The 12050-nt window shown below is 44.3% G+C and overlaps 1 protein-coding gene across 14 annotated transcripts in view; it reads right to left on the reverse strand.

Annotated features, from left to right (window-relative positions):
* Positions 1 to 205: 205 nt before the first annotated feature.
* Positions 206 to 12050, reverse strand: part of nfixb (nuclear factor I/Xb) — a 143032-nt gene continuing 131187 nt past the window's right edge. For 11 of the 14 annotated variants that reach the window (XM_029123284.2, XM_034295261.1, XM_034295260.1 and 8 more), the window contains 4 exons: positions 9748 to 9923; positions 8585 to 8732; positions 7144 to 7235; positions 206 to 5213 (listed from right to left, as the gene is read on the reverse strand). In XM_029123284.2, coding sequence (XP_028979117.1) covers positions 5199 to 5213; positions 7144 to 7235; positions 8585 to 8732; positions 9748 to 9923 — 431 coding nt within the window. In that variant the 3' untranslated portion in view covers positions 206 to 5198. The remainder of the gene's footprint in view (positions 5214 to 7143; positions 7236 to 8584; positions 8733 to 9747; positions 9924 to 12050) is intronic. The other 3 variants (XM_034295262.1, XM_029123285.2, XM_029123287.2) reach the window with 1 other exon arrangement.

Raw genomic sequence — 12050 nt, forward strand, 5'->3', positions numbered from 1 at the left:
AAGAATCTTTACCACAACAAACAGTGAACTACATGATGCAAAACTTGGGTTACAATATATTGTGATCACCCTGCGGTCACTCATCTAAAACTGAAAAACCAACCACTCATCCCAAACACAGAAACACCAGCCTTTAATCCCTATCGCGGAGACACCACCCGCTCATCAAACGGCCATATGAAAATGAACAGACACAGAAACAAAGTATGTTACAGTCAAGAACATCCTTTTATTCAATCAGTTAAAGGTGTTGCTCTTTTTTTTTAACTGTTTTTCTTATTATGGAAAAGAAACTGTAATTAACACATGCATTTCACCATGGGCTCTGGCCGGTGTGTTCCTGAGGGAGGGCAGCTGCACAGAGAGGCCCAGTGGGAGCTGGGGGGGCGGCATGGCCAGCTGGGAGCTCACTACACATCGCTAAACACGGCCCAATGCCATACACAATAAAAACAAACAAAGCAAAGGAAAAATATTAACAAAGTCCAAGGCCCAGGAGTTGGAGCTGTCTGGTACTGCTGGGCAAAATGGGTCGGGACCGACATTCTGTCCAAGCAAAGCACACTACAACCTGTTTGTCACTATGGCTTCGAAACTGGATCTTTGTGTAAAAGCTAATGCTAATGCTGGCTTCAATCACTTAGAATAAGAATGTGCATATTCTTGTAGGAAACAAGTAGGTCTACTATCAAACCTTTTCTTGATTCTGCTGGTGAAACTGCAAGATGCGCTCTAAGCATGTCTTTATGTAGCACGTGTGAAACCTAAAACTCTTCACTTAATTTGAATATGTAGTCTAAATGATGTGGACTATTGTGGCTGGGTTTTTTTGGACTGTGAATCTGAGCCTGTCAGTCATTTCGATATAAGGTGCTTAGTCATTTCAGGTACTTTCACTTGTTTAAATAGCTGGTCTCATACAACCACTAAAAGGTGCATCATTGAAGGTCTCAGTGCAGCATTGCTGCCTAAGATATGCAATAACAACAAGATCAAAGCAAATCCTAATTCAGTAAAAAAAAAAGAAATATATATATAATAGTTAAAAACAAGAATCACAAACGAACCTGTCTATTCTGCCCCACTGGCCATGTAGCTCTCATGCCCATCAAAAGGGGAAGTCCTACTCACCCCCTACAGTGAGATATGTCATCCCAAGCGTCCCAGTCAAAAACCAAGGCGCCCTCACAGACCCTCTCCTCGCCACACGCCAAGAGCCCACCGGCGTAACTTGTTCACTTACATTAGCTGTTCAATGAATAAGCTGAAGAGATGGGTATGGTATACAATGTGAAGCATACAGACAAGAATAACATGTGAGCTAACTGCATTCTGCTCAGACAACGTTTTTGCAAAGTTTCCATTCAGAAAAAAGGGGGATTGGGGAAGCATAAGGAAAGGGTAAGGAGGCTAACGACTACTCCAGTGTCCAAGAGAGACAGAAGACAAGATACAGAGGAAGAGAAGCAAGACATACTTTTTTTTTCTTTTCTTAATTATTCAACAATGAAAAGAACTAAATCACACCAATTTCCTTTAGTATTATATACTGTATACTGCTTTGAAAAGCTTGAAGAAGAGGATATAGAAGAAGTATGAAGGAGGGGACTTTTTTTTTGTAACGGGCACTCAGGAATACAAGATGGAGTCTGTGAACAAAAGGCACTTTTTAGGGTACAACCTTTAAGATGCTCTGAGTCTAACACTACATCACCAAACAAATATTTAAAGTCATGTACACTGGGGATTGGGAGGGGGGGGCATGGAATGGGGGAAGGGGTTCACTTCTTTGATACTTATAACTTGTGCTCAAAATACACTCCAACTTACCCTGCCCTATCTTTTGTTTGGGTTGAGATAGGAGTCTACTAGTCAGCTAAGCCTACCAAAATGTATTTCACATTACACCTCCCATCTCGCCAAACGCTACTTTTCACTTTGTGGTTGAGCAAACAGTAAAAACATTTTCTAAAGCATCTCCCAAATTGGGGAAGACCTTGTCTGTGTCTTAAACAATTTTAAATGTGTCCACAGCTTACAAGTTTGGATACAAGATGGAATTTATCTGTTAAACAGGTTTTAGTCCTTTCAGCCCTCTAGTTCACCATCCCATTGTCAGAATAACTACCTAGTGAATCTCTAAACAGATCTCTTTCTGCTATGGGATAAAGGATGAAGAAAAATGCCTTTTGTCACAACCTTTTCATATATTGAAACCCTTCCCCTCTTGGTTAATACAAAAAGAGAAATAGAATAATGCATGTTTCCTAAAATTTGCTTTATGATAACACTTAATTTTGTTTATTACTATTTATGTATAATAGAGTTTGAATGTACTTTATTTCATAAAAAGCACCAGTTTCATTTAGTGATATATATTTTTGTTTTGCAAAATTGTTCCTTCAGCCTTCCCACATTTTATAAACAAATCATTACAAATAGAAATTATAAAAGAAATAAGGAAAACATTTCAAAACGAATTCCCCAAACTTACAAAGACTGGGATTTTTTTTCTCTCTCCACCCATGAGTTTAGAGTCCCGGAGCATGGGGACTTAAAACAAAAACTAAATAGAGGTTTACCCTCACTTTTCTCTAAACACCCTCAAACATCTCCATCAGACACAATAGTTATCTACCCAAGGCATTGCACATGGCTCAATCAACATACATACAAGATTTTTTTTTTTCAACAATACTTCCCAACCAAACAAGAAAGAACAACCAAAATCAAATCCGTTCTTTTCTTTGACTACAATGTCACTTCACTGTTTGCTATATAAATCACGTATCTATCGTATTTGTAGAGGACTTTTTGCTTGTAGGTGTAGGTGTGGGGACTGACACTTCAGCACTAATCAGCCGCTGAAGACGCATCGATTGACAGTGCCATGCTTCAAAAAATAACTAGACTGCCACAGAGCTAATTTTGCAAATAAAAATGTATATATCTATAAATATATATGTGTACATAAAGATGATTGCATTCACCTAGTGATCTGTCGCTGTTTTGTCCCCCAGACATAGAACGTCCCCACCATTCACAATAGCTTATATGTGAGAAAAACAACCTGAATTCATGTTTAACAAATTGCATAATGGGAATACAGAGGCACTTCCATAGATCAGAAGAGAAACCACCACAGCCATCGTCATGTTTATCCAGCAGAGCTGCTCCTCTATCATGCTGATGAGACGGCAGCCGCGTGGCAACACCTTTTCCCTGCAGTGAAGCACATGGCCGGGCAGTCCAGTTATTTAGTGAGGTTGGTGACTTAATAATACTAAAGAAAATGTGCTCGAACTGAAAGTAACGGTAGAATTTGTAATGACTTAGCGATTTGATTCCAGACAAAAGGTTTCCTCAGCCTCTATGTCAGGACGTGCCTTAATGGACAGTTTGGCAAGGGGCTGGTGGCTGGGATTTGCTGTTTATAGGTTCGCATGGGATTGTGTGTGTGTGTTTTTAGGTGGGGGGGGGGGGGGGGGGGGTGCTAAGGTAGTGTAAGTTGTCCCTATTGATTTGAAAAGGTTTATAACCTTTGGCTGGTAAGTTATCTTTAGTGCAGTTGGATCCATAAGGGCTGATTGAAGGGAAACATCTGCGTAACAGTATGGGTGACACAGGGACCTGCAAGGGTCCGGGAATAGAGAAGAACATACTACCCTGCCAAACCATCTCAATAGTGCCTGGAGCCCAGGCTTTCCTCCCCAACCATGGGAACAGATATGTCACATCATCATTTTGCTCCACAGCGTGGCTCTCTGTTCTTGGAACAGGGGCAGTCTGGGAGTGTAAACAAAAAGGGTAAACTTCAGGGAGACGGAGGGTGGTGGACTCTAGGCCCTCAGCAACCTAATGTCACTGTTTCACTGCACGCTACTAAACACTGACCGGATCATCCTTCCTGGCAATACCACTCTAAGTCTCGCTCCCACCTGCTGGATTTCTCAATAAGGTGCTGTCATTCAAACAAAATATGTGGAAAAAAAAAAAACGGACAAATTCAAAGGAATTCCAAAAAGAGAAGAAACAAAAAACATTACATAATTCTGCACAAATGGGAATATTACTACTGCCGCAGTGTATTTAGGCTTATTGATGCATAGGCCTTCGTGTTTTTAAAGAAGTTTGTGGTGCTGTGTCTACTACAAGGGGGCAAATATATTTTACAGTAAGTTGTCCCTAATGATTTGAAAAGGTTTATAACCTGTCTATTACAAGGGGGAAAATATATTTTACAGAATAGAATAGCATGTCACTTATTACACTGTACGTGTGAGTGTGTGTGTGTGTGTGTTGAAATCGGGTTTCGTCATTCAATTGAAAGTGGATGGACATAGCACTTCTTGTAGTAGTGGTAAGTTGTCAAGAGTGAACTAGGCAATTGCATTTTGCTTTTCTGGGTTCTGGTTCTTCTACTGGGATGCTGGTTAAAGTGAAGGCCGTGGTGTTGCGGAGCTGTTTGTTGAGACATCTCATGTCATAGTTTTCCCTCTTCCACCAAAAACAAAACTGAAAGCCTGTTTTCCAGCCGGGCCGCATAGGGGGACTAGTGCACATGAGATTAGTGTTAATTCAGCTTGTGGCGTAACATTTAGGATATGTTTTTGGCAGGTTCCTGTCTTGTTAGTAGTGGGGCTGATTAGGCCAATGGTTATAAGACTGGGAAAGACTGGTCAATTGATTTGTTTTGAGTGACGTCACAGTAACACAAACTGTATTTCACTGGAACCAAATGGGCTTGTTGGAATATGACCGTGGCGAGGGTGCCTCATTTATATTCTGTTAGCCTTCAACTCTATGTGTGTTTGTTTGTTTTTTTTGTATGAAAAGGTCTGCCGTTGATCTGTTGATTTTCCCAGCCATTACACAATGCGTCCTTGTTTGGAAGTAGAAGGTAACCATTTTTCTCTTCTGGTTCCTTTTTTTGTGTTGCCATGTTTCGCTGGTTCGGTGGTTTTGAGAGATGACTGCTTGTCCTCCTCCCCTCCCAAATCATATCATCCTCCCTGCTTAAACACGGGGGGGGGGGGGGTTCCCTCTGTTTAAGTAATGGTGTCCAGAGTTCCTCTACTAGATTTCCTGGTTTGTTTGTTTCTGAGGGCAATTTCCTGTGGGTTATTTCTCGGTTTTCCATGTTTCAACTCCCGATTGTAAAGAAATAATTCTAGTTGCTGGTTTGCAGACAGGTCATGTCAGAGGAACCAAGACTGAAAAAGAAAGAGGAGGGACTTAATTAGGTTCAGTAAGACATTTTTAGAATTAAATGTAACAACGTGTTTCTCAGTTCACCTCCAAATTCCCCAACATGTAGCATATACTGGCCTTTTGTCATATGGAGGAAAGACAAGGGAATAGACCCAGATATACAGTTTGACTCTGTGCATTGCTGTCCTCCACTGTAGTTGTGTGGGAGTAAGAGCCGGCCCTGCTTTCTAATGAATATTGTTCTTTCTGAGTGGACAGTCAGTGTGGGGGAGACAGCTGATGCTCCCTGTCTTTAGATTGGGTTTCTCAGTGTTAACAGACAGCAGAAGTGGGTCACCAGCCAAGGTCTGGCACCAGTCAACACAAGCTAACATTCTGGAAGTCGAGTCCTGGAAACCCTGGGCCTCCTGGGAGGCGCCTTTTGTTTTGTTTGACTCTAACAGGTCGTATGAATACCCTCCCCTCCTCCCTGCCTTGCCCCAGACTCTGTCACTGCAGCCTATGGGCTTAGTAACTTCCCCTCTCAGTTACACTCTCTCTCTCTCTTCGTCTTTCTCTCACTATCCATGTCCCTCTATACTGTCTCTGGAATCCTTGGCCCTAGTAACCACCTTCTTTTTTTTTGACGGCCTCCCCCTAGCAACCCCTCTCAAGTTCAAGTTCAACTGGCTATGACATCATGTCTCGTTGCTTCGGGCAACCAGACAGTTGGGACGTGACTTCTCAGAGGAAGGCTGTTCTGAATCTCACTCTCCTTCCATATATATATATATATTTTGTTTGTCCCCAACTCTCTTGTTCTCCAGTCTCCCCTCCCATTTGGCTGCAGTACTGCCGTGCGGCCACCAGGTGTCACTAGGAACTTCCATACCTGGGCTCTGCGGTGGTTTTACACAGGCCATGAAGACTGTCACAGCACACTGACTTTTCACAAGGCCTTTGTGTCTTAATAATGTTTTAGAGTATTATCATTACAATGTCACTTCTGAAGTACATATGCAACCAATTAATGGCACCTATACAATTACATGTCTTCATACTAAAACCTCACCATGAACGTAATGTACTTAACAGCATAGACTAGTGGAGGACTGCAACAGAAAGTGCGTTGTGTATTAGTGTGCGCGCGCACATCTGAAAAGTCTTCAGAGTTTGTTCAGCAAGAGAGGGCGAGGAAGGGACAAAATGGCGCAGAGCTGGCAAAGCAGTGTAAGGTGAGCCTCATGAGCGGGGTGGGTTAGTCAAACGGGGCACGTTACAGAGCTGGAGAGAAGTAAGAGAGGCCTTTAGAGGGAGAGGCCGAGCCCAGGGAGAGCACTGAGAGAGGGGGAGCAGAGGCTTTAGATGGTTTCCATGTGGTGTGGAGCAGCGTGGAGCAGAGCTGGCTCGGGGCGGGTGTGCGGTTGGAAACTAATGAGAAAAGTGCAGTGGGTAATGGAGGAGGCATATGAGTGAGGTGTAGTGTGGTGGAGTGAGGGGGAGTGAGGGGGAGAGCCACTGCCTGAGGGGTACAATCCAGATGGGCCAAATAAACACTGAGAGCCAGTTGAACTCACAGCGCACCACACACACACACACACACACACATTAACACACACACACACACCCACGATAAAACACACAGACGCACACATACAATCACAACAAATCACGGGACGAGGACAGGAAATACACCAGTAGGTTTGACGTGGTTCCGAGCAGTAAGGCAGTTTACGAACAAGGTATGTTGGCGTGCGTCCATTCACCTATACACTGCCTGAGTCGGGAGGATAATCCTGGTGAAAACACAGTGGTCTCACACTAGTAAAACACGCACCCACGCACGCACGCACGCACGCATGCACGCCTGCGCGCCACAGCACACATGCACAGCAGGAGGTGCTGATGATTTGCCGGCGTTGGGGAGAGCGCCGTGTGGGGCCCACAGCTCACCTGAGTCTGCTGTGGGATGTTCAGAAAGTTGTTGTCCCGTGATCCGATGCTGACAAACCTGTTGGGAGCGGTGGTCCCTGACGTGGAGTATGCTGCAGACGAAGAAACAGGGAGGGGGTCAGACCCGGTCCGCAACAACCACCAGCCCTGGGTTCAACAACCGTCTGCAACTGCTTCGGGTTTTCATGAGGTATTCAGAAAACACCGGAAATGTTACTCTCAACCTCAGCCTGACATCTCACGTGGGACTGTTACTGTACGTCACCTCTAAGAGTCAAAGGTCATCATGAACTAAGCTTGACCTTGTCCTGTTAATTGAAGGTTGGGAAAGTTGGGTGATTTGTGGTGAATATGACTCCAACATACCGGACCGGTAATATAACCCCTCTAATATGGGTGTAATCTGACACTGGAAAGTTACTGTAGATTGTGTGGGTAAATCTGTATTATTCAGCGACATACATACATAGTAAGTTAAGCTTACTTGCTTGTGTTTAATAATCAGTAACACAGATAAAAGACATAAAGACTATGAGACATTGATTGGGGGAGAGTGGGGGGCAGGGTCAATAAAAGAAAAAAAAAGTCAGAAATATATATTAAAAGAAAAATCTAAAAAAAAATAGAGATAAATGCTCCGTCCAGTGCCCCTCCTGTCACAGGTAATAAATACTCCCTTTTGGCAGACACACCCCTCATAGCTAGACACACCCTCCAACTGGACACACCCCTAGTCTAAATCTGCATGTACTCAAGCAGAACTCCACGTCTGACCTTCAATGCAACAACACCAACTCAGTACAAGAAATATAAGTAAATTAAACAAGTGAAAGAACTCAAAATATTCCTTCCATGTTTGGATATTTTTTTTATGGGGAAATGACAGAATAACTGGAGCATGACGTTTTACAGTTCACATAAAGTGTCCTAAATATGTGCCCTTGGTACATAAAAAAAAGTATTTTGAGACAGCAATAAAAAAAATAAAAGAGATAGACCAAACTACTTCTATTTTTGAGTAACTCTGATCTCTACTGGCAGTTCTCAAAGGACTCGCCATGATGAGGAAATTACAGCTCTAAACGGAGGAATACCAGGATGGCCGTCTGCTGTGTCAACCTGTGGGAGCGCAGAGGAAACCAGTACCGTCCCTGAAGGCCCGGGCCTCGGCTCGGGAGCTGGCTTCTAGGAAAAAGGGAATGGGCCGAAAATAAAGCCGTGGGGAACACCACTGAGAGTCACCATGGGAGAGTAGTGGCATGAACCATGCTTCTGTCATGAGTCTAGTCTGATGGGTTTGAGCCCAGACGGGGAGCTGGCTCTGGGCCGGCCGGAGGACTGACGCCCACAGGCCTCTAGATGCTGAGGAGGGGCGGCTCCGGCTTGTTTCTGTTTTTCTTTGGGTGGTTTTGGTTCTGACTCGGTCTGTGGGGTCACTTACACGGAGATGTGGGCGAGGTCAGTCCGCCGTCTGGGGGCGTGCTGCTGGATTTAGAGTCGGACATGGGGAGGGGCACAGGGCGGGCCACTGGGGGAGGTGGAGGCAGCAAGAAGGAGCCCGGCATTTTGCTTTGGCCGCTCCCGTTTGGCTGCGGACAACACAGACAGGGTCAGCAGGGCGACACGTGACAACCCGCACACGGCATGAGGACGCAGCGCCAGAGACCGGGTCAAAAAAATATCCATGATGGTGTGGGACACGGATGATGTATGTGCACTGCGTCGTTTATGGAGGTGTAAAAAATGATAAATCACCACAGGGGGTTGATAGGGGGGTTCTGGGGTGGTCTGGGGCGGTCCGTAGTGAAGGGTGAGTGGGAGGGGGGGGGGGGTGAGAGCACAGTTGGAGGGGGGGGGTTCGTCCATAACATGGCAACAAATCAAAACATGGGAAAGTAAAATTCGACTACCAAAACACGACACCAACAACACCCAAAATAATAATCAGAATCAGAACGGAACGGAGAACATGTATGTTCAGTTGAAATGTGTTGTGATTGGAGGCTTTCGTGCTGATGATTACATTATCGGAGGGGGTGGGCGGAGCAAAAGAAAAAAAGGGAACCGTAGGGTCTGAAAGAGCACAGGGCAAACAGCAAGAACAAAACCATTAAGCACAGAGGACCAACAGGAAACTGTCAGATGTAGTATGTTGCCTTCTCTCCTCACTGGTGCAACACTTGGCCTTGGGGGGGGGGGGGGGGGGGTACATTTGGAGGACTCTGGTTCATTACATCCACCCTGTTCCCTTACCATTTAAATCATGTCACTAAAGGTATTCATGTATTTCCCTGCTCCAGTTCCCCTGTGTATTACCACACATTCTCATTCAAGCAGGTAATAACACACACACACAGACACTCACGCAGACCTGTGCTGCCTGTCTCAGTACAGTGGTCCGTGCAGTGTTTACACAGGCTTGTGTCTTCCGAGTCTTGGTAACCACCATGCCCTTCAGCCAAGTATGTGTTGTCTGAATGGCCAGACATCAGATGGTGGTGGTATTCTAACAGGTGTTGTGTTGTGCATAGGTGTGATGACATTCACATCCAACTGGGTGGCGTCACTCAGCCCCCATGATGCTCTTCTCATGGCTACCCTTACCTGGCTGCCAGACTGCCCTGAGCCATCAGCACAGACAAACTGCACAAACTCCTTCAGGGGGTCCTGTCCAGGGTGGTGGTGGTAGCGGATGGTGGGGTGGGTGAAGTACGGGCTGGACTGCTGGATGATGGAGGGAGAGGGGAAGTGCAGGGCGGACGCTGAAGCACGGGGGCTCCCTGAGAAGAAATGGACGCAGACATGTTAGATTGATAGATAGATACAGATTGATAAAGATCGATAGATAGATTGATAGAAAGATAGATAGATAGATAGATAGAAGGAAGAAGAGTGCTGAGAGACAAACATTTCCACCAGTGAGCCCTCTGTGAACAGAGACCCAGGGACCGGGACATTGTGACATCAGTCCAAATAAGTGTTTCATTTCATCATAGCATCATAGTATTATCATTATCATAGTAGTATCATAGTTTTATCGATATCATTATCATCATATCATCATTATCATTGTATTATCATTATCATAGTAGTATCATAGTTTAATCCTTATCATTATCATCGTATTATCATTATCATAGTAGTATCATAGTTTTATCGATATCATTATCATCATATCATCATTATCATTGTATTATCATTATCATAGTAGTATCATAGTTTAATCCTTATCATTATCATCGTATTATCATTATCATAGTAGTATCATAGTTTTATCGATATCATTATCATCATATCATCATTATCATTGTATTATCATTATCATAGTAGTATCATAGTTTAATCCTTATCATTATCATCGTATTATCATTATCATTGTATTATCATTTTATTATCATTATCATAGTATTATCATTATCATAGTAGTATCAGTTTTATCATTATTATCATAGTAGTATCATAGTTTTATCGTTATCATTATCATTGTATCATCACATTATTATCATTATCATGGTATTTTCATAGTATTAGGGTGACAATGTGTTACAAGTAGGATGGAGACATTAAAGGAAAATGTTGAGTTTTTTAATGTATGAACAGTGTTATGTTGACTCCATTAAATCTGTACAGGTCCAACACGGGCAGCTCACAACATTGCACACACTAACACAGAAACAGACACGCAAACACACACAATACTACATTACAAAACAAAACCCACAAACCAAACATAAAAAGGAAAAAAAGAATGCACAAAGAGATCATTGAGCACTGTCTTAAATTAGAACGTCTGACTGCCTGTGTGCTGTTTTCAGGGTGTGATTTGCCGGCGCCACAACAATTTGGCATTCAAATGGGCAAGCTGCTTTCCAGCGATCCTTTATGACAGGACTAATCTGTATGTTCACACTGTATGTGTGGGTTTATGTGTCTGTGTTAACAGTCTACATTTGCATGCTAGTTTTTTGGGTTGCGTGCAGGTGTGGGGGTTTAAATGTACAGCAGTCGCTGAGGCTTGATGGGAGTACAAAAGCACACTTCTGTGAATGCATAGGAGGGTGAGAGAGTGTCTTGCTGTAAGTCACCCAGTGGAGCTTAACATGGAGATGGAGGTGTGAGCGAACGTTTGAGTCGGACACAAAGCCCTCTCTGTCAGACGTATATCCATTACTAAATCTCCTTGATTTGTATTAGCAGGGCGCACCCTCTCCCTTTTTCTTCTGCTGTGCCAGTCTAGCCTGCTTTAGTGTTGCCCCAACCAGCAGGGCCCCCAGCTGCCCGTGCGAGGCTGCCAACTCCAGTGGTACCCCCAGACAGGACCCAGTGCCCCCCAGCCAAGCAGCACCTCACTCTGTCTGTCTGTCTATGCCACATGCTATGCTGCTGGAGCGGTCTCTCTGCTTCTTTAGTCCCCCTTAATCCCATTAGAGCCTGGGCTAGGGCCAAGCTCTTGGGGGGGTGGGGGGTGGGAGGGGGACTCCTACAGCACTACGACCCCCAACCCCCTGGATCCATCAAACAAAACAGCAACGCGGTAAACACTTTCACACAGACATGGGAACGGCGTACAAAACTAGTTTGTTGAGGAGACAAATGGCAACTGCAACCAGCCACAGAGCTTCATGAACATGAGTATCATCAAGAGGCTGAGTCGATTATGTCCCCCGTTTTTGAGGGAGATGTCACGACGTGCTGGTCAGCCTCACTTTCTCCAAGCAACTTTGGCGGTTTTGAGTATCGTGTTAGGAGGTTCAGGTGAGAGGTCAATTCAAGGACTTCTGGGTTCAAGTGAGAGGTCAATTCAAGGACTTCTGGGTTCAAGTGAGAGGTCAATTCAAGGACTTCTGGGTTCAAGTGAGAGGTCAATTCAAGGACTTCTGGGTTCAGGTGAGTTCAGATGCTCCTTG

Source organism: Esox lucius, chromosome 11, assembly GCF_011004845.1.
Source record: "Esox lucius isolate fEsoLuc1 chromosome 11, fEsoLuc1.pri, whole genome shotgun sequence".
In the NCBI taxonomy this organism is placed as follows: domain Eukaryota; kingdom Metazoa; phylum Chordata; class Actinopteri; order Esociformes; family Esocidae; genus Esox; species Esox lucius.